The sequence below is a fragment of the Glandiceps talaboti genome, chromosome 19 (assembly GCF_964340395.1).
Source record: "Glandiceps talaboti chromosome 19, keGlaTala1.1, whole genome shotgun sequence".
Taxonomy (NCBI): Eukaryota; Metazoa; Hemichordata; class Enteropneusta; family Spengelidae; genus Glandiceps; species Glandiceps talaboti.
Window position 1 is genome coordinate 3,794,465 of NC_135567.1, and position 22,985 is coordinate 3,817,449.

General features: G+C 36.2%; 1 protein-coding gene across 1 annotated transcript in view; it reads right to left on the minus strand.

Annotated features, from left to right (window-relative positions):
- Nucleotides 1-270: 270 nt before the first annotated feature.
- The window catches only part of LOC144450368 (uncharacterized), a 67,273-nt gene continuing 44,558 nt past the window's right edge, over nucleotides 271-22,985 (minus strand). Inside the window, exons 4-6 of the mRNA XM_078140972.1 lie at nucleotides 13,060-13,158; nucleotides 5,243-5,335; nucleotides 271-357 (exon numbers count right to left, since the gene is read on the minus strand). Of these exons, the coding sequence (XP_077997098.1) occupies nucleotides 271-357; nucleotides 5,243-5,335; nucleotides 13,060-13,158 (279 nt within the window). The remainder of the gene's footprint in view (nucleotides 358-5,242; nucleotides 5,336-13,059; nucleotides 13,159-22,985) is intronic.

Genomic DNA, 22,985 nt, shown 5'->3' on the forward strand with positions numbered 1-22,985 from the left:
GACCAGTCCCAGACAGAGAACCAGCATTCAACCACTACAGCAGACCAGTCCCAGATAGACCGTCAGCCTTCAATCACTCCAGCAGACCCACATTTTCCCAGTCCCTTACCCTTCAGAAGGGAACCAAGAAGATTCATACTTGAACAGAGCCATTCACTTGCAAACTTAAAAAGAAGAAGAGAATTGACAGAGACAGAGTACGTTTAGCGAAAGATATTCCAAGTATGGTAAAACTCATTAAAACACCAGGACAATGGATGACTGACCATGTCATGAATCACACACCAGCTCTATTTCAGCAGCAGAGTCCACACATGGACAGTCTACAGGATGTCCTTGTAATGACGGCAGGCTCAGCTATCATCACACCAGATCAAGAATTCATCCAAATACTGAATATAGACCAAAATCACTGGGTTACAGTATCCACTATTGGCTGCAGCAAAGGCGTAGTGAATGTATATGATTCCATGTGGTGTGGGCTAGATAGAAGAGCAAAGAAGGCTGTAGCCTGTCTGCTATGTCATGAAGGGATAAGTATAAAAATACAGTGCGTGCGTACACAAACAATTAGGATGTGATGACTGTGGACTATTTGCTATGGCCAATGCAACAGCCAAATGACTGGAACCAACAGAGTTTACGTGGGAGCAGACATCGATGAGAAGCCATCTCGCAACGAGTTTTCAACATCAAATCATGGAGATTTTCCCGTCATGGAGAAGATGATGGGGCCATAAAATCAGGAAAACGTTGACAGGCAACCAGATCGTGGAAGCAACATGATACAGTGTGACAAGTTTAAAGACTGGTACCATACTGATTGCAAAGAACTGTCAGCAAGTTTACTTAAAACAAAAGACTGAAATTTGTGTGTACAAAGTGTAAAAACCAAATGTGTCACTAAATAACTGCCTCAACAAGTGATACTAGCAAATAACCAATGCTTTTCGTGGTTCTGATAACAGATGTAATGTTTTTAGGTGAAATCATGTATCATAAAATTTTTGAACTTTCTTGCTAGGCTCATGTGTGTAAAACTGCCAACCTTTAGCCAATATTGACAAAATAGTCAAACACTTTGAAACATGACAGTCTACATTGTATATTTAAAGGTCAAATCAATTCAAATGAGTAACATTCAAGGTGCAGTATCAATATATACATAACAAAAATGAATGTCACATATAATGAATGTCACATTTGATGCTAAATTTGTGTACACATTGATTCTGAAAAAGAATGCCAGTGAAAAAATAAGAACAACTCTTAGTACTATAGTGACTGTGGTCACACTTTACTTTTCACAAAGTCTACTTCTTGAGCACTCAACAATGCCTACAGTTCATTTGAGCAAATAAAATGCCTCTCTTTTGAAGATGTGTAATGGCCTAGCTTTTTAATAAATTAAGACCATATGGAACTACAATTTTGCACAATAAATATCAAGTTCAATTTAACTGAATAGTTAATTTATCCTGTTTGTAACAATTGTAACCAAACTATGAAAACGTGAATTCACATTGGCTAAAAACGTTTCTAAATTGTGCCTTTACAGAAAAGAAAAATATCTAAGAAAGATTTGGCAATGTTCATGCACCTTATGGTGTGAGCCATGACCTGGTAACAGACTACATGTATGTTAAGTAACATCAATTCATATGTCTTGAGTAGCATTCGAAATGTATCGTTGATATCAATGAATGTCATATAAAACAGTCAAGTGAGTATAACTGCTAATATTTGTAATCTAAGATCATAAGGAGAAAACCTGGCTCACAACTCCTATTTTATAATGTATATGACTTTAGTTGCTGTTCATTTTAGTGCTTTGTACATATGTGATGTCCTGTGTAAAAATATCGGTTTCTTGCAAATTTTTAAGACAATTTAATATTAGTGGCAGTACATTCTATTCATATCATGATGAAACAATAAGTGCTTAGTAAGATTTGCTTTTATAGAAATGTATCTTCCATTTTTAAACGTTAATATCATTAAAAATGAACCAGTGGGATCGGATGAGAATGGGGTTTTGTTATACAGTGCATATGGGAGAGAGGTTGTGAAATTTCTACTCAAGAGTCCATATAGAAATCACTGCTGAGACATTTTTTGATTGCGTAGTAATTTCCATTTGAAAAACATCATACTTGGGAACCTTGGTCATCTATTGCATATTTTAAAATAATGTCCTTGGGGAAAACTTCGTGGGCATGTTTTCAATATGTTGCCATTATTATTGGATGCATCTTGTACTACACATACAAAAAGGTCTCACTGGTATGATTATAATACTGGTACATCTCTAATAAGCTGATTTTAAGACAGCTCTGTGCATTGATATCACCGACAGACTTGTAAAGTGTCTGTCCGAAGTTTGTGCTTCTTGTAGATATTTGAAACTGGGATTGTATTTACTCAAAGTATATAAAGGAGCTTTCAGTTTTATATGACCCCCCCCCCCCCGTCACCTCAATTTATTGGTCAAAGAAGGGAGGTCATCACTTTTACAAGGTGGATCAAGGAGGATTGCCTGAAGGTGATGATGATGATAATGATGATGATATTGGTGGTGGTGGTGGTGGTGGTGGTGGTGGTGGTGGTGGTGGTGGTGGTGACGATGACGATGATGATGATGATGATGATGATGATATACCATACCATACGACGATGGTGACGAAGACGGTGACAACGATGATGATGATGATGATGATGATAGAGGTGACGTCAGCAAAGTTAATGGTACTAAGGTTGCAGGTGGTGATGCAGGTGGTAAAAATGGAAGTGATTGTACCACTGCTGATATTACATTTATTCACAGGGGTTGATAATTTATGATGGAAGGTAGTGAGGGTAATGAACATATTCAGGAGATGGCTTTCAAGGATTATGATGACAACAAAAGACACGAGTTTATGATATTTTATAATCTTGATATGGTTGCTATTTATTTTTATTCATATTCTATTGTTTATTGGAATGAAAAGAACTTGCTGTATTGATGATGTAATTTATTATTGATGATATACTACTTATTTATTTATCTCATTGTTTTTGCAGTTATTTATCCTGTACTGATAGTGTATATTTAGACTTTAGGTATAGCTATTACATATTTTCAGATGTTATATAATTATAATTTATTTACCGATACATATTATAATTTAAGGCTTTATGTATGGAATCCATGTGGATGGGGAATTTGAATTCATTATTTATCCATCATTTGAAATCAAAATCACCAATCGATTGGATTCTAGGCTAGTATGCCCCTAGATGTGTGTGATAGTGTGCATAATAAAAATCTATTTCAACAGAATTATTTATTTTATTTTCAAGTACACCCTTCTAATCACAGTTTTTCTAAAGTAACCCTCCAACAGAGGATGAAAATTTCGGAAGTACTAGCCCTCGATTTTCCGACCTCCGCCCTCCTCCAGATGTTTGAGAATGAAGCTTCGTTTTGTGTGTAGATTGAAAATATAACGACAATTCTCTAATAACACACACAACCAATCACAACTCATTTGGAACTGGCGATAGTAGATCGGACCGGATGTTATTTTACAGGGGGATACAATGTTATGCTGTAAAACATAAATTTTAATCTGGGCCCATTCTAACGCATGCGCATAAACGTTACCCAGATTCTATTTTACTGTGGACTAAAAAAAACATTACACCAGGAGATTATATATATTATTAATTATTCCTGTACAGCTACTAATATCAGAGGTATGTTTATGTATCTAAGAGTTCACTTTTCCACATGTAGCATTAACACCAAAGCTACACATGCTGGACAAACCCATAGAAGCTCACACTGTTGCTAAATTTACCACTAGAGGGCGACCTGAAGGTCGTAAGTACGATCGAGAAGGAAAGACACTCTAACTCCAACTCTAACTTGTGAGATTTAATTTGAGAGCTCGGAAATATACAAAAAATAAACATCAACGGTCAAATAAATAACGTCTAGTGATAGTAAATACCTTAAATTCTTTACTGTATAATTGTCATTTGTTTAAAATGGCTACAGCTGACAATATTTAGTAATATAAGTTAACCTCACTCAAATCCAACACTTGCCCCGTACCCTAGGTATCACCTATATCCAACTGCAGTGCAAGGACACAGCAACGACTGTATGTGTTGCATGATGACACATCGTAATGGCATTTTTCGATTGTTTACATAGTACAATTGTTTCCTGATTGGCTGTTTTGGTGTTGGAATGAACTTTTACATAGTAAACATTCTCTGAGTGCCAATCTACGTGAATTGGGTCAGCCTTTACTGTGTCTTTGGCACTGCAGTTGACCAAACTTGTACTTATTGAGATATAAATTTTTGACCAAAATTCACATTTTACACCTACTTTGCATATTACTGTGTGAGATCATTATTTGCTTAATATTTCTTCATCCATACCCCCTCAGATACGTCCAAATTAAATTTCAGCCCAATCTGCTGAGTAGTTTCGGAATTAAAGATTTTTGACCAAAAAGTCACGCTAATTTTGCATATTACTGATGGAATCATCTTGTCATGAACAAATCTAAATTTTTGACCAAAAAAGTCACACTAATTTTGCATATTACTGATGGAATGATCTTGTCATGAACAAATCTAAATTAAGTCACCTCTAAGAATGTTCCCATCATATTTCAGACCAAGCTGCCCAGTGGGTTTTGGAGTTGAAGTTTTGTTTTACCAAAAATCACATTTTTTTACCCAAAAGGGACATCTCGGTTGCAATCATTTTCATTTGAACAATTTCCCAACTAGATATCAGAAGTAACATCACTACCAAATATGAAAGCAATCGGCCCAGCATTTTTTTACTTTAACTTGTTTACACACACACACACACAAACACACACACACACACACACACAAACACACACACACACACACACACACACACACACATACACTTTGTCATGCCTATAGCACTACTGAATCTTATCAGTTCAATAAAAATTACATGAGCACCAATAATAATTTTTATGTATAGTTCTTTTCTTCAACATTACTTGTAAACATGATATCAAAGGCCATTAACAATATACTTATCGGATTTAGTACTATGTGAAGGTGGTTGTCTTATGAAAACATGTGAATACCTACCTTATCATATCAAGAAGTTATCATCAAACATATTCTATGTCACATTGGAATAGGTGTACGCGTCACGTAATAGATACATAAAAGATTACCTCATTTAAACTCAACTTACTTCGTTATCTCTTTCTGCACCAACATCCAGCAACAATTTAAAGATATCCAAATGTTGATTCTTATCAGCATAATGTAGACTTGTTTTGTTCTCCTATAATTAAAAGAAAGAATTCATATTACTCTTTCTGTAATAAAAATGGATCATATCAATAATTACAATAATTATTGTAATTTTATCTTGTAAACAAATAAAATATTTTATTTCAACATATTGTTATTGTTATGTTGATTGGCTGTTCCTATGGGCGTGGTCTTGTTGCTAGGCACATTTACATAAATTTCTTAAATATTTATGCATTTGTCTGTGAATCCCTGATGTTACCTTGCAATATCCGTGATTATTTGGTTGTTACTATGGGCATGGGCTTGTTGCTAGGCACATTTACATACATTTTTTAAATGTTTGTTCATTTGTGTATTAATTCATGTAGTTATTTTTGCAATACACATGATCATTTGGCAGTTGCTATGGGCATGGTCATGGTTGCTACTGATAATTGCATACATTTTTTTGAATGTTTACTGACTTGCCTACCACATGATGTAATTGGACCAAACTCTTCTGGCATTTGGTTGTTGCTAAGGGCGTGGTCATAGTTGCTAAGGCCAATTGTATCAAACTATTTGGAAGAAAGTCTGCATAATAACAATTATTGAAACATGTAACCAAATTTCAGTCATTGATCGAGTACTTCTTGAGATGTAAAATTCTGACCAAAATTCACCTTTATTGCATCTAATTTGCATATTACTGTTGAGATCATTATATTTTCAATAATTATTCATCTATATACACTTCCAGATGCATCCCCATTAAATTTCAGCCCAATCCGCTCAGTAGTATTGGAATGAAAGATTTTTGATCAAAAAGACACATTTTTAGCCCTATATTACATATTACTGATGTAATTATTATGCAATGAGCATATCTTAAGTTACTTACACCTGCATACATTCCCACCAAAATTTCAGGTATAAACTGTCCAGTAGTTTTGGAGTTTAAGTTGTTTGACCAAAAATCATATTGTTTGACCCAAAATGCACACCCTTATGTCCCAACTAGACACCAGAAGTAACATGACCACCAAATATCAAAGCAATTGGTCCAGCAGTTTTTTTTACTTTAAGTTTTTACACACACATACACACACACACCCACACAAACAGACAGACAGACAGACAGACAGACAGACAGACAGACAGACAGACAGACAGACAGACAGACAGACAGACAGACAGACAGACAGACAGCCAGCCAGACAGACAGACAGACAGACAGACAGACAGACAGACAGACAGACAGACAGACAGACAGACAGACAGACAGACAGACAGACAGACAGACAGACAGACACTTTGTCATGCCTCTAGCACAACTGAACCTTATCAGTTCTAAAAATGATAAAATCAAGAAACTGATATATTTTATAAAGAGTTGTAATTTCGGGGTGTTTCACAGTCACTGATTTTCATCTGATTGTTATCATTTGCCCATAAGAACACTGCAATACCGTTGTGTGTGCATAATATCCCACTCACTCATTTCATCATTTTAGTGTCTTATTTAACAACAAAAACATAAAAATATTTGATCTAAAAAAACCACATTTAGTATTTATTAGAATACATAGTGATTTAGACCTACTACATTTAACAGTGGGACAATGGATCTTACTAAGACAGGCCCAAGCGATACCCAACAGGAGACAGAATAACTGAACATCAGACCTACATTATCTACCAGAACAGACAAGGAAACCATTCAGTCAGAGGTTAATTTGAAGTTGCCAATGCAGCATAAAGCACTGGACGAACTACTTGCATCACTGGGTAACAACGCCCTGAAAGACGAACTGGTAGACAGCAGTATAAACAAAACCTCTAGTGCAAGTAATGTGAAAGGTGAGAAAAAACTACTACTAATACAAGACTTTATATCATCAAAAAAGGGATCATTTGATGTCTGTTATGAAACAGAAGTCATAAATGATGGCCAAACTAAACTTGTGGTGCGTTCGGCTACACAACAACCAAAGCCAGATCAGGTTACACTCCCCCAATGGATTTCTGCAAACGTCCTTATACTGAGAACGCTTATTCAACATGGTCTATCACAGGATGTAATCTTAATTAAGCTACCTCGAGCATATAATTAATATTGGTGACTATGCCTAATCATACATCACCAAATCTGTTATCATGTTTTAGGACTTAAAATATAGGAAGAACCAGGCTTTGGCAACCTTGCCATAGAGAACGGTTGACCTCTACCTGTCACTCTATGACCACCTCTCCCACAAAAAACTAAACCTACGATAAAATCACGCTCTTTCAACCCTACTGGCAAGGAAATGTGTTTTGATTTCCAAAACACAACTGGCTGTCACAGGAAAGGACACAACACAATCACAGTCTAAATTGGAATAAAGTTGTTAAACTGAAACTGCAACAACCACTCACTTTCCTATGAATTCAAATCAACTCAGTTACACGAACCTTATCTCTAAATCAAAACAAATTAAACGACTTTTGTAACACAGTATTTCTGGTAAACCAAACTTACTACAGGACCTGTACAACACCAACTACAAAGCCTGGTTACAGAAGTACCTACATATAAAAGACTAGCATATGCAGAGACAACAAAGTGCACTTACAGTTCACAATGAACAGCTTACCTGTGTTTTTATTTGTACTTTGGTATCCAGCCAGTGCCATGCAGTCAACTTAATGTGTGCCATTATGCAGTGTTCCTACCTTAAAGCAAACTGGTACACCAGGATACTTTAATATTATCAGATTACTACACACTGAGGCTGGTTTACCCAACCCACTGGAAGACAACTGACGCCTTGATATTGTGAAACGCGGCATCTCACGTGGTAATGGATCACCACCAAAACAAAAACTCCCTATAACACCCACAATTTTATTAGACATTCATACACAGTTGGATTTAATCATTCCGTTCAATAGCCTTCTTCACATTCACAAGAAAGTCTACTCTGTTTAATGGCCTAACTACCAGCAGATGATAAATATCTCCACAGGTCGGACATCTAATTATATACAGACTATGCTATCTTAAGCATAAGACATACCAAGATGATTCAGTACAGACAACGTGTATTGCAATTGTCATTCCATGCTATTCCTAATTCTTTCCTTTGTCCAATTGCATCCATTAAACACATACTCCATCTCTGCCCTTCAATCAAAATAACCAGCCATTTGTTCTCATATGGTTACTCAAAATAGTGATTTCAAAACCCTCAGTTAACACTAACCCACACAAATTTCACTAAATCATTAAAAGTGGTACTAATTAGTTGTGGATACAAGTCATCACAGTACTCATGTCATTCTTTCCGTAGAAGTGGAGCCACTTTTACATTTAGGGATACATCAATTTTTATCAAACATCAAGGTGACTGGTGATCCAATGCCTTTGAACGTTATACAATTGCTAACAATGACACTAAACTTATGGTCACAAAATCCTTTACATTAGCCTTATCTTAATTATGACGTGGACAAGTAAAATTGCCATCCTGCAATTCTTATCAAGCAACAGGGTGACTGTTGATCCAATGCCATTGAATGTAATAATATTAATGCTTTGACTTCGAATATTGTAAAATAAATTGTTTATATACATGTATCTAGATATGAGGAGCTCAAAATTGGATTCATTTCAACAATAAAGGCTATGTAACACAAAAAATAAACTTGTCTTAACCGGCTTTGGGTCTAACCAAGGTTTCACCAGATAAACCAACATCATATTTAACCATGGTCAAACATGTTCATCCATGATCCCCAAAAAATTCAGCTGTGCCTTATACACCACGGTGGACCATGATTGACTGTGGTTTGCATCATGGAATTTTATTTTAAGACATTTGCATTGTCCACTCTGATTCTCTCTATGTAGGATAAGCATTGCCTTCTTTGGAGAAAGACCCTCCAGTGCTCTACCCTTCAGGGTCAAAGTTGAATTGTCTGCATGTATGATTGAGACATGCCTGGCTGAGTGTACAGTCATACAGCAGGACTACAAATGGATATATGTGTTGCAACCAGTCATAGCTGTTATGTCATTATATAGTCTCTAGCTAAATCATCTGGCGTTACACTTAATCAAGAAATGAAACTCTTTATATTCTGAAATTAGCTGTAATGACAATCAATTATCTGCCATCCCTTGAGACATAGTTGTACCATTCTATAGTTTTCCTTCCAAGATGCAAAATATAGCGTGGTGTAAACATTGTGTCTTTTTTGATAATTACATCTACACCAGATTTGATGTAAATGTATAGTTTGACCAACTGCAAACATTAAACTGTTATCTTTTCCCAAGATGGTTGTGATGTATATTAAGTCTTTCACATTAGATCTATGAAATAACTGTACAATGTAAAACCACATTGGGTGTAGGAATGGTGATCACAGTCTCGTTATCATTATTTGGTATTAAGGCACTTCCATAATTTAAAAATAGTGTCAATAAAATATTTTGTAGCACAACTAATCAAATGTATATATGGTTCAATTTGCATACATTAATCAAAGCAATTGAAAGTACTACTGGATAGCACATAATGAAATGTTGAAATTAATTACCAAGCCTGTATGTGTAACCACCGTAAATACAGAATAAAAAACAGGAAATCAAATCTGACTGACTAACACTCAACTCCACAGCCGTGCCATAGCGCATATGGTATATAACAACACCCATGATGAAACATGGAAGTCATAAACTTGATGACCATTGGAAATAAAATTATGTATCGGTCAGCTTCAGAATTGTTTTTGTCCAAAAAAAAACCGCTCAGATTTTATGATTTACATACCACTGACACCATTTTGACAAGTTCAGTTATGAACAAATGAGCATCGAATCCTGGCAGGCTTGTAGGTTATTTAGCCAAACATAATTACATTAAGTTTATTTTTTTCATGTTTTATTGTAAAGGTAGGAGAAATATATGTTTGAAATTGACTACAAACTGACTATTCAGATTAAAACTAATTTAACAATATATCTATCAGATTTAGCGCTCTGATAGATAACTAACTTTTAGAGAATTGTATGCAATCATTGAAAAATCTATAAAATATGGGAGACCAGTTAGGACAGCAATTGTGACTTGGAAACTGTGGCTCGTAAAACTGTGACATCTTGACCATGAATCCATTCTCGCAAGCCAGAGTTATTATTTCTATGTGCGAGGCTCGTTAATAACGTTGCCGTAAAACAGACCGTGGTTTGCAACGATGTGGGAGGCTCGTTAAGAACGTTGCCATAAAACAGGCCGTGGTTTGCGACGATGTGGGAGGTTCGTTAAGAACGTTGCCATAACAGAGGCCGTGGTTTGCGACGATGTGGGAGGCTCGTTAAGAACGTTGCCGTAAAACAGGCCGTGGTTTGCGGCGATGTGGGAGGTTCGTTAAGAACGTTGCCGTAAAACAGACCGTGGTTTGATTTTAATCAGATTGTCTTGCTGCCAGACGTTCGGGCTTTCTTTCGATGCTATAACTATAAGCGAACGAAGTTCGCATGTGAGGGCTTGCCCGAACAGTCTAGCGAATGTCATTTTCAGACCAGACATTCCATTGAGATTACGATAAGAGGTGGGTTGGGCCACATATGCATATATATATACTTTATTATATTCAATCTCTACATGCAGGTGTTGACAAACACATTTATGTCATTACTATGTCTTATCAGTTTATGGTAATTGTGTTTGATGAGTGTGTAGACGTTGTCATTCACACATTTTAGTTATCGCATTGGTGGTTATTTTTACAAGCCCCTCCTTAAGATGAATATGCATGAAAATTTACCTATTGTCCTCTGTTTGTGCTTGTCGCTAATACGGTTCTCTGATTGGCAGTTATTTATATCCTGATGACATTCGCTAGACCTCGGATGTTCCATCCTCGATAGCGTTGTTCGGCTGTGTGTCATATTTTATCGGAAGAACATCCGAGGGCTAGCTGATAGACTAATATGAAGGCACCTTTCATGAGGTTTTTATTTCAGGTAGAACGTCTACCATTTGCATATTTGAATAGTATCTATGCCTCACTATCACACATTTTATACGTGAATTTTTTTACTATATAATGTGATAGCTGCAGTGGAGCATGGATGAGTGGAGGGAGGGTAAAAAAAGGGTGTCTAAAACATCTATTGTTTTAGTGGCGTGTCGGTCGGAGTTGGTACAATACGTCGACTTCCGTAGCACTCTCTCGCTACCGCTGTAACAGCTGCTAAACAAGACAATGGTATAACATTGCAATGATTCGATAGAACGTCATTTTCCTCCTCGGACCGTAATCATAGTTACGGAGTTCATTTGCGTTACATTTTCATGGTGTTGGTGAGAGTCAAAACCATTCCATACAAAGTGTCACTAAAATAGATGTTGCATGCCGTCCACAGCGTCCCTTTCAGACCACTGATGCTAATCTAGTTGCCTCCACAACCGGTAACCTAGCTATGGTCACAAACACTCCCGATCTTGTGGAGTGGAAAATTGAAAATAGTGATACTGCTTCACCTTGTCTTTGGTATATTTTGATGGTAAAACTTGAAATTGGTATGTATACGTTAGGCATTCGATTTACTGATAGTAGATAAGGCGATGTTTGTGGGGCAGAGTAGATACTAATGCGAGAACCTGGGATTGAAAGCCGGGGCTTTAAATCGTTTTATAATGTAAACATCAAATTTTTCGATCAGCTAAAACAATTAGCCTGCAATACTTTGAGATATTCGATATTTGTATGTTTTTTACATGCATGATACTTGAAAACCGTCATCTAATACATAGCCGTTGGGTACAAGGCTGTAGGCTGTACTGTAACGTTTTATCCGATTGCACTGGTCAAAATCCGGGGTCAAAATCAACGTGCATAAGTCCGGGTTGAAATTGGTGATTTACATGCAAGGAGGTATTTTTTAATTTTTATTGGTTATAACCAAATTTACCGAGTTTGATTGTTTTGTACAACAACACAGCTGAGAGATCTCATCTAACATTGTTGAACAAAGAGTTACTAACAACTCAAAGTGCTTTGAAATTGACAATTGTAAAACTGCTCAATACAAACAGTCATTCTTTTTAAAAACACTAGTAAACTGGAACCATCTGGACAATAGTACTGTGTGCGCTAAATTTTGTGACGCAGTCACTGTCAAAAACTATTCTGACTAAATACTCTCCCCCGGTGTGTTATTCCTTACCCAGGACCTACACCTATACAGATACAGATACAGATCATGTCGCGTCAGTGACTGCATGGAGGCCTACTAGCTATGTCTCATTTGCATATGGAAAGACACTCTTCTGTAACCAACATACCTGTCAATCTTCTTTACATATGCAAATCCTTTACATAAACATTCAGGAATGAAACCATATAAAACACACATAGCGTTAGAGTTCATGTCATTTTGTTTCATTTCAAATTTATTAGTGGAAAAATAAATGATATTCAAAAAATCTTGTAACCAAATGATGGAACGTACCATGAAGCTTCATAATGAGCAAAAAAGGCCAAAATTCACCAACGAACCTACATCTCATCCTTAAACGTTTTACACAATTTCTATAATAGTCTATAAAAGCTCTATAACACATTTTTTAAGGGTAGCTGGTTTTCGTCTGAAAGTATTTGAGTACTTACCTTGTCAAATTGAAAAAGTTACAATCAAATATTCTATCATGTCACATTGGGAAGGGTGTACACGTCACAAAGCAGATAAATAAGATATTAGTTCATCTAAAATCAACTTACGTCATCAGCTGCATTTACTTGGGCCCCAGCTTCCAGCAACAATTTACAGCTATCAAAATGCCCTTCCATAGCTCCAAAATGTAGACTTGTCTGGTTCAACTATAATTAAAGGATAATAATAATAATAATATTTATTTTTCAAAAAATCCATAAAATGCTCTAAACGGTTCACAAATCTAAAAAAAGAAAAAGCACTTGATACTACAACAAAACTTGATACATTTTAAAAGACAATTAATTAAAAGCTTTGCGGAAAAGATGCGTTTTTAAACTTTTCTTAAACATACAACTGCCGGCGCCTGGGACCCTATTTTGCATATGACTGACTGTATGTTTGGAGGTGGAGAACTCGTGATGACTCACTGACAAGTAATCAGTTTGACACTGGTCGATAATTGTTTAAAACATCCTGATCCAATGATGCTTTCTTCAGAATTGGGGTTACCATTGCCAGTTTCAGTCGATCGGGAAATTTCTCCATTGACAAGGAAAGATTAATAATGTTGAGAAAAACAGGGAGTAGTGAAGAAATGCAGGCTTTGACCAATTTAGTGGACAGTGGATCCTCGACTTGTTAGGGCAGTTCATCACAATGCGACGCACCTCATCTGCCATAACCGGCTCAAATTCGCCCTATTTAGTGTCCAAATCAGCACAACAACTCTCGGGGGCAGTGATAACGTCAGTGTCGATTGCCGGGAATTCAAGCTGAATTTTCACAATTTTATCCGAAACGAATTAAGCAAAAGCCTCAACCTTCTCGGACGTGGTTGTATCTGATAAGGGATCAGCACGAATGTCCAAACCTAATAAATTCGATACAATTGACAAACACTCCATTACGCTGGTTGTTAGCAACCATTTGATTGATATAGGCTAATGTCATTGGTACCTAACCGTAACCCTAACTCTAACCCTAACCCTAACCTGAATGGCAGCAATGGGTTTGGAACTGATGTTGCAGACATCATGTTGATGGCGATTGGGAATGTATGATTTAAACCGAGCTAGAGCTGTTCCGATGACACCAAAACGAAATTCCAGCAATGGGATGACTAAAAAAGAAAATAATGCAGTGCTATGCAATACAGTGAGTAAAATAAAATACGACCCTCCCCTAATCCCATTTCCTGAAATATTGCTGTCCCCTGAGAGATGATTTGTAAATGCAATTACAAGATTACCTTTACAGAAGGCATTCAATTTAAATCTGGTCACGTCATTCAAATGGTTCAAATTTTCAAACACCATATTCACATGGTCGTTCATTTCAACATCGTACATCGTATGAAGATACTAAATCGCCAAAGTTAGATGCCCGTCGTCATTTCTCAGATGGAAGTTATGTATATGCGAACGGGAGTGTGATACAGTTATTGGTGACTCTATAACTAAGTACACAAGTTTGATAAATACAAGTCGTGTATTACATATACAACTGATGCAGCACATATTTGTTTGCTTCGTATTTCTGATAGTGAGAAAGTTCAGCAAGTTGGTATTCATGTCGAATCTAATGATTTGGGTCATTTTAGTAATGGTGCTATTGTGGATCAGCTTATTTACCTGTGTAAGGAAGCTAAATGTAACGGTCCAAATGCTGCCATTTTATTGTCAGGAATCTTACTTTTTCATGGAGTAGATTCTCCTTTGAATGTTGATGTCGATTATAGAAATGTTTGAGTTAAGGGGGAGGTGTCAAATTCAAAAAAGTCGATAGATTTTTCTTATACTTTGCATACTTAAACATTGATATCTGAATATTTTAAAAATGCAGAGAAAATACTATGTAACCACCTTTGCTTTCAGGATAATGACCGTTTCTTGTATGTACATATATATTTTTGGGTCAAAATAAGTAGATTTACAACAATTAACTACAACATGATTTTTGACAGTTAAAGATTATCCCCAGAACACTAAACGCACTTATGTATTTAGGTGCATAGTATAGTAGGTCCAGACATATTTTTTTAAAAAATTTATATTCATTATTTCATAAAATATTATGTTATTTTATCCCCAGCTGGTTTACTATTTTTAAAGAAAAACATAAAATAGCAAATATGGATAAAAGTCCGTGATTGTTACACAGACCAGTTGTACGACTTCCTTGATGAATTGACTGTGTTTCCCATATGATGTCACTAAGGTTAAAGTCACCACCTAGTAGGACATTACAAGATTGTTTTGCCATCTAGTAGGACATTACAAGATTGTTTTGCCATCTAGTAGGACATTACAAGATTGTTTTGCCATCTAGTAGGACATTACAAGATTGTTTTGCCATCTAGTAGGACATTACAAGATTGTTTTGCCATCTAGTAGGACATTACAAGATTGTTTTGCCATCTAGTAGGACATTACAAGATTGTTTTGTACCAGTTAGGTTTGACATAGCGGTTTCCAGTTGGTCCACTTTATCGATCTTGGTGTCTGGTCGTTTATAAAAGCAACCAACAAGGAAAGGTTTTGAACCAGTTATTTTAATTTCAACCGGCTATCAGTTTTGTTGATTTCCGGTTACGATCATGGATTTTTATGTCGTGATAAAGATGCCACCTCCATGTATTGTCCTGTCTCTCCTGATGACATTATAATCAGGGTAAAATATTTAACTTGTTTGTATGGAACTATCAATTTTAGATTCGGTCCCCCATATGATGATACCAGTCTCTATTGATTCTGCCATAGCTTCAAAATCTGCTGTTTACATTTGATGTTGTTATAGTTGACCACGGCTATAAATCAACAGAGACGGTGCACACACTTCAAAATCTTCTGGCCATAAGATTTATTAAAACTGCCTCGTGGTTGGACTAAGAGTAGCTTTTCAGCAGACCAAAGATCGCTTGTAACGTATTTCGTATTATGTTTGGCAAAGACATCAGACATTGATATAGCGATTGTACAAGCCTCACTACAGACTACGACTACACAGTTGGAAGGATTAGCTACAGCTAACGGAAAATTTCTCTTCGATCTTGAGAAAAGGAAGGAAACTGACAACAAGTACGTCGTTAGTGGTCATGACATCAAAACAACACCTAATGCGGTAATACACTTCACTAACATTATTTCGCTAACTTTAGGCGTGACTTTATTCACAACATCCTAGATAACCTAAGTGAGAGATTTCCTCGACAATCAACCGAGTTAATAAATGCATTCACTGTTCTAGCCATGCAGCCACTATCATTTTTGTCCAAAGACGAACTTACTGAATATGGAAACCAAGAATTCGGAGTATAAGTAAACCACTTCGGGGAAGCTAAAACACGCGGCGATGATACAGTTGTAGATCGCATAGTGGATCCAGCGTGTGTAATGCGTGAATGGGCAACCGCCAAAGAACTTGTGTTGTCAAAGTTATACCCACGCGATAAGATGGCTACATTTTGGAAGTTGATGTATATTTATCATAAAGACCAGTTTCCGAACTTGGTAAAGCTTGTTAAAATAACTCTTATATTGCCTATCCAAACAGCAGATTGTGAACGCGGGTTTTCCATTCAGAATAAGATCAAAACAAACATTCAAAATAGATTTGAACCTGATAGACTGGATGTCGTATCACTGATATCAGCTGAGGGATCACCAATTGACATGTTCCCATTCGAGGAGGCGCTTAAAGAATGGAAAACAGCAAAACAAAGACGCATAGAGAAAAAAATAGTGACTTTTTGTGTAGGGTCTATGCTTTACTGTGGACAATTTACAAAGATAATCAGTCAGCAATTGTTTTAACAATTAAACAGACATCACGTTGGAGAGAGATGTGTTTATCAAAAGTCAGTGGGATACACTTTGATACAATTATCAAAGTAACCATCATGAGTTCATGAACTCATCAAGTCTTGAACAGTACATTGACAATGATTGACAGTAACAATGAACAACAGTTAGTCAGCTGTAGTTATAGAAAATATGACTCCACTGTAATCAGTTTTCACATTTGCATGTAAACACTGAAACAAGATTGGTGCAGGATTAAACTTACCTGTAATTGTGTTATATATGAGTGTTTTATTGAGTTTGTTATAGACTAGTACATTTGGGGTAATGATAAATTTTGTGATGTCCCACAAAAACAAAAATAAGATGACCCAGAAAAATGAAAGTCTCGGGACACAATGTCCCACTCTGAGAAAAAGCTGGCTGCAACACTGCTGCTACAAGAAAAAATGTCTTGGCAGGGAAATGATGCACAAGTTCAAGTGTACAGTTCAACCTGCTAGTACCTCTCCAACACGGACACTTGTCAAATCATGACAAACATTTTCAAACACATATCAGGGACCAGTCAGTTTCATTTGTCTGTGGTACATATATATATATTTGTTCTTGTCTCACTTTCTTTCATAATTTTTTTAAATATTACTTCATGTAAGGGTTCAAACATAACCTACATAAATTATACAAATACATGTTTTACCTAGCTACCACACTAGTTACAGAACATGTCATGTAAATGTTTGGCTGTTTCACAATCAGTGCTTCACTTATCTTGCACTTTGGGGCAAAAGTGAACTTGAAGGTTTTGTAATTGGTAATCTTCATACTATTAGATAGTTTATAAAAGAACTTAATCTAAATTGTTCTAGTCTCTTCAGTATGAATTAGTTAGTAGGGATGAATATAATTCCTATTTCGGACACTACATGTATCGACACTACAAAATAACCAAATTCAAGTTTCTATTGTACACTAGGTATGACCTCCTAAAATTCTCTATCACATCAGTAACGTTACTATACATGCAATATCAATGCCCCTATACCAATGTTACAGGCCCTCTTTTATAACATGGAAAACTTATTTAAAAAGGTTATATTTACTTTAGCTTTTCGATGCTTGGCAATATATATCTCAGAGGCTATGAATAACCTAAAAATTACCTAAATAGAAACAAAAAACTCCAGATCTGCCAGGGGTGAAACCCCTTGGACTATCTCACCCCGGAGGCCACTCATTCGTTAAACCAACAATAATATTCACCAAAATTGGTAAAAAAAAATTTCAAAGGCCTCAGGAGGGAGACCCCCTAGGATCCCCATAAGAGGTAGACATGTCCCAGTCTCAAATCAAAGTTCTTTCCTCCACCTCTTACTGTCAAGATGCTATGAAAACTTTATTTTAAAAATGTTTCAACCTTATGTAGTTGCTTTTTACATGTTAGAACTGTCTTGTAAAGCTTGTAAATTATTGTCTGAGTTCACCAATCAAGTTTCCGAACTGCATTTTCTGTGTGTCATCATACCATGGCATAAAAACTGTCAATGGTGTTTATATTTAATTGAAAATCAAACATGTATGAAATATGTAGTTTTCTAAATATAATCTCTGTGTGATAGTCCAGCATCTTTTTACTCTCTTTATTACCCTGTGCGAAAACCAAACAGAAAATTGTGGCAACAAAAGTAGGAGTTCAACATAGGCGTCAAAAAAAATTCGGATATCTCAAAGAAGGAAAGAAAAATAAAAGTTGCCAATATAGGCGAAGGAGAAAAAAAATAATTCACAGGCAAGCAGGTGGAAAAAAAATGACTCCACCAATCTTCCAAGCCCCCCCCCCCCAGGATATCAAATGGTCTACCCCTTAGTAAAGATTTTTTAAACTTGAGATTAACTAATTTGACATAACTTGATTGGTTATGAAGATTGCAGTCAGGATCCTATATTTGACTCAAGCTCGGTGTATATTAAAGCTCAGTGTATATTCAAGCTCAGTGTATATTTCATTCCTGATACTTACCAACAAAAGTTTGTAACATCAAAACAGAATCTTTATCTAATGAAACACTTACAATACATTTAAAGAAATAATTTCGAATGAGTCATGGTTGTATTTCAAAGCTTTTTTTGAAATTGTTTCATGGTTAATCCTGATATTTTGTTAATCCTGATATTTTGTTAAACCTGTGATTTATGCATAGGTTTAGCCTGTGTTTTATTATCTAAATACATTATTTCATATAAAACAAAACTAATCTATGAGATCTATCCTGAAAATTAGGATAATATATAATATCTGGCAATTATTTTAAAATCCAATATTCGTATAAAACTTAAACTTATTAATTATATGATTTGATTTTAGACTCAAAGAGAGTAACAATATTTTAACAAGTCATTGAGAATGACATAGTCCCCGCTATGATTGGGTTTTAAGGAATTATCACTACTCTGATCACGCAACAACACTTGTGAACCTAAATCAAACAGACTTAGATATGTTGTGTCTGCTTGTTGGGCATGGAACATGCCTACAAAAATAAAGGATTGGTCGGGTATGGGGGATCATATCACGATGAAAATGGATATGCACATGTATGTCATAGAACACTGTCCTAATACCAACTTTGAATGTGATCTGTTCAAGCATGTCTGAGTTATGGCTTTGGACATAGAAAAAATCGCAAACAAAATTGCTGCCAGGCGGCCATATTGGATCGTATTACAACAACAATGAATATGCACATGTATGTCATAGAACACTGTCCTAATACCAACTTTGAATGAGATCTGTTCAAGCATGTCCGAGTTATGGCTTTGGACATGGAAAATTTGCAAACAAAATGGCTGCCAGGCAGCCATATTGGATCGTATCACAATGAAAATGGATATGCACATGTATGTCATAGAACACTGTCCTAATACTAACTTTGAATGAGATCTGTTCAAGCATGTCTGAGTTATGGCTTTGGACATGAAAATTCACAAACAAAATGGCTGCTAGGCGGCCATATTGGATCGTATCATGACAACAATGAATATGCACATATATGCCATAGAACACTGTCCTAATACCAACTTTGAATGAGATCTGTTCAAACATGTCTGAGTTATGGCTTTAGACAGGGAAAAATTGCAAACAAAATGGCTGCTAGGCGGCCATATTGGATCGTATCATAAAACAAATTGACGTGCATATGTATGTCATTGTATGTTGCCCCTGTACCAAGTTTTAAAAAAAATTGGTCCAGGCATCTCCAAGAAACGGCTGCGGACAGACGGACGGACAGACGGACGCACGGACGCACGGACAGACGGAACCCATTCCATAAGTTCCCGCCCCGGACTTCGTACGGCGGGGACTAATTACAGCATCTTTATCTGATTTTGTGATTTTTAACAGTAAATTTTGGAAAGGATTCTTGATGGATTGCTTTTAACTATGTACTGTAAGTTAATCTTTTTTTCTTTTTTTTCTTTCTAAATGCCCAGCCCACTGCACTCATCTCAGCCAGGCGTCATATCACAGGGAGCCAAGGAATGTTGTTATAAACAAACAAACAAATAAACAAACAAATAAATAAATAAATAAATAATAAACAGAAAAAACTAAATAAATATACATGGGATTCTAAAGTAATGGATAACTATCAATAAACATATATGTATGTATATACCGGTCTCTGAATGAGAGAATATAGGATATGTTTCTATATATACCATCTACAATGTATATGTTGTTAGTATAAATAGGATATATAGAAACAAATAGTCTATTATTTCAATAGTATACAGACATGTATATACATATAGACATGTTTACAGACAGATATCCACGAGTTTAAAATGATCTTTCATTTACCCATGCATATTTATTTATTTTTTATTTATTTACTTGTTTGTTTGTTTGTTTGTTCGTTAGATTGCAACACAGTTCCTGTGCTCCCTGTGCACAAACATTAAGTTGTGGGTTCTTGCCTGTGTCATTAATAATTTCAGTACTAAACTGATAATTTACTAAAACCCCAATTTGTTCTTGTTTTATAACATACACATGTATTTAATTTTGTTCCTCACATTTTTGCTCTGTCATTTTTTAATAAGACTGTTGATATTACATTGCACCAGGCCTTGATATCATTGAGTTTAGTCCAAAATGTTGACCAATGCTTGATTTTCATGGTATTTTACTAGCCTATACTTTAGTTTACTATTAAGTTAAATGGAAATACTGAACTGACATTTTCCTATGCCATTAAAACAGATTCACATTTATTGAGCAGATTGGGTTGAAATTTGATGGTAACATTCCTAGTACATGATTATCTCATTAGTGATATGCAAATTACAGGTGTAGCCAATGAAGCTGTTCATGCAAATAGCTGTTTATAAACGATTCTTCAATGTGCAGGCAATTTCCAAGCTTGGCCAGAGGGAGGGGAAAAATGGCCCAGTATTTCAGCGGGCAACATATATTTCAGCTGTAAGATATGGGGAAAGGGGAAGGCAGTGGACAAATTTACTATTTTTTTTACAATATTCACAAGAGGCAAATTAAATGTGTAATATAATAATTTATGTTTGACCACGTATGTCATCGAAACTGGTGAGGCAGTGCATTGAGATTGCAGCACAATCTAATATGTCAACTGACAACTGTCATTACGTATATATTACATGTAGAAGGAGATACTATTTGCTATGAGTATATCAAACAGCATCCTGAGTAAATTTAACATTGGGGCTTCAATGAATAGTGGACAGATGCCATATGTCTGGTAGAGGGCAGCGGAGAGAAAGGAAACCTTGGTGAAAATTGTGGGGAGCGGGCAGTGGGCATGCAGGGACATCTGTTGGGAGGACAAGTTGTGTAATATCGCAGTGGGAGGGCTGATACGAACAGCTTTCACTTTCCTCTCCAATCTTGAATCAAACGTAAAAAGTGTTTATTAGCTATGTTTTAACTTTCTGAAATAATTTCAGAACAAGTCATTGAGAATGACATAGTCCTCACTATGATTGTGTTTTAAGGAACTGGCACTTTATATTGTCATTTTCTTGATATCACTACTCTGATCATGCAACAACACTTGTGAACCTAAACAGACTTAGATATGTCGTGTCTGCTCGTTGGACATGGAACATGCCAACTCATGTTGTGTCTCCTCGTTGGACATGGGACATGCCTACTCTTCAAGATGACCTGATGGAATAAACCATTCAACAATAAAGGATGGGTCGGGTATGGGGGGGGGGGGGGCTGTTCAAGCATGTCTGAGTTATGGCTTTGGACATGGAAAATTTGCAAATAAAATGGCTGCCAGGCAGCCATATTGGATCGTATCACAACGAAAATGGATATGCACATGTATGTCATAGAACACTGTCCTAATACTAACTTTGAATGAGATCTGTTAGAGCCTGTCTGAGTTATGGCTTTGGACATGGAAAATTTGCAAATAAAATGGCTGCTAGGTGGCCATATTGGATCGTATCACGACAACAATGTATATGCACATGTATGTCATAGAACACTGTCCTAATACCCACTTTGAATGAGATCTGTTCAAGCATGTCTGAGTTATGGCTTTGGACATGGAAAATTCGCAAATAAAATGGCTGCTAAGCAGCCATATTGGATCATGACACGATGAATATGGATATGCACATGTATGTCATAAAACACTGTCCTAATACCAACTTTGAATGAGAACTGTCCAAGCAAACAAAATGCAAACAAAATGACTGCTAGGCGGCCATATTGGATCATATCATAAAACAAATTGACGTGCATATGTATGCCATAGAATGTTGCCCTTGTATCAAGTTTGAAAAAAATCAATCCATAAGTCCCCGTCCTGAACTTCGTCCGGCGGGGACTAAAAATGACTCATTTGCTGCACCTGAAATTACGTCTAAAAACGAGTTTTTTGTCTAAAATCTATCATTCTAAAATACCTAGCAGATTGGGCAGGAATTTCATGGGGCTGCCGCTGGAGAGGTGTAGATGAAGCTGCATTCACAACATGCTGATTCCATTAGTGATATGCAAATTAGGTCTAACCATTTTTATAAAGTGCCAATGACGTTGTACATAGCACAACTGTTGATGATACAGTTTAATTTTCTGTAATGGTCTTCTTGCTAGACATACATTCTTTGAAGATTTATTCCCATGCCTTCCCATCCAT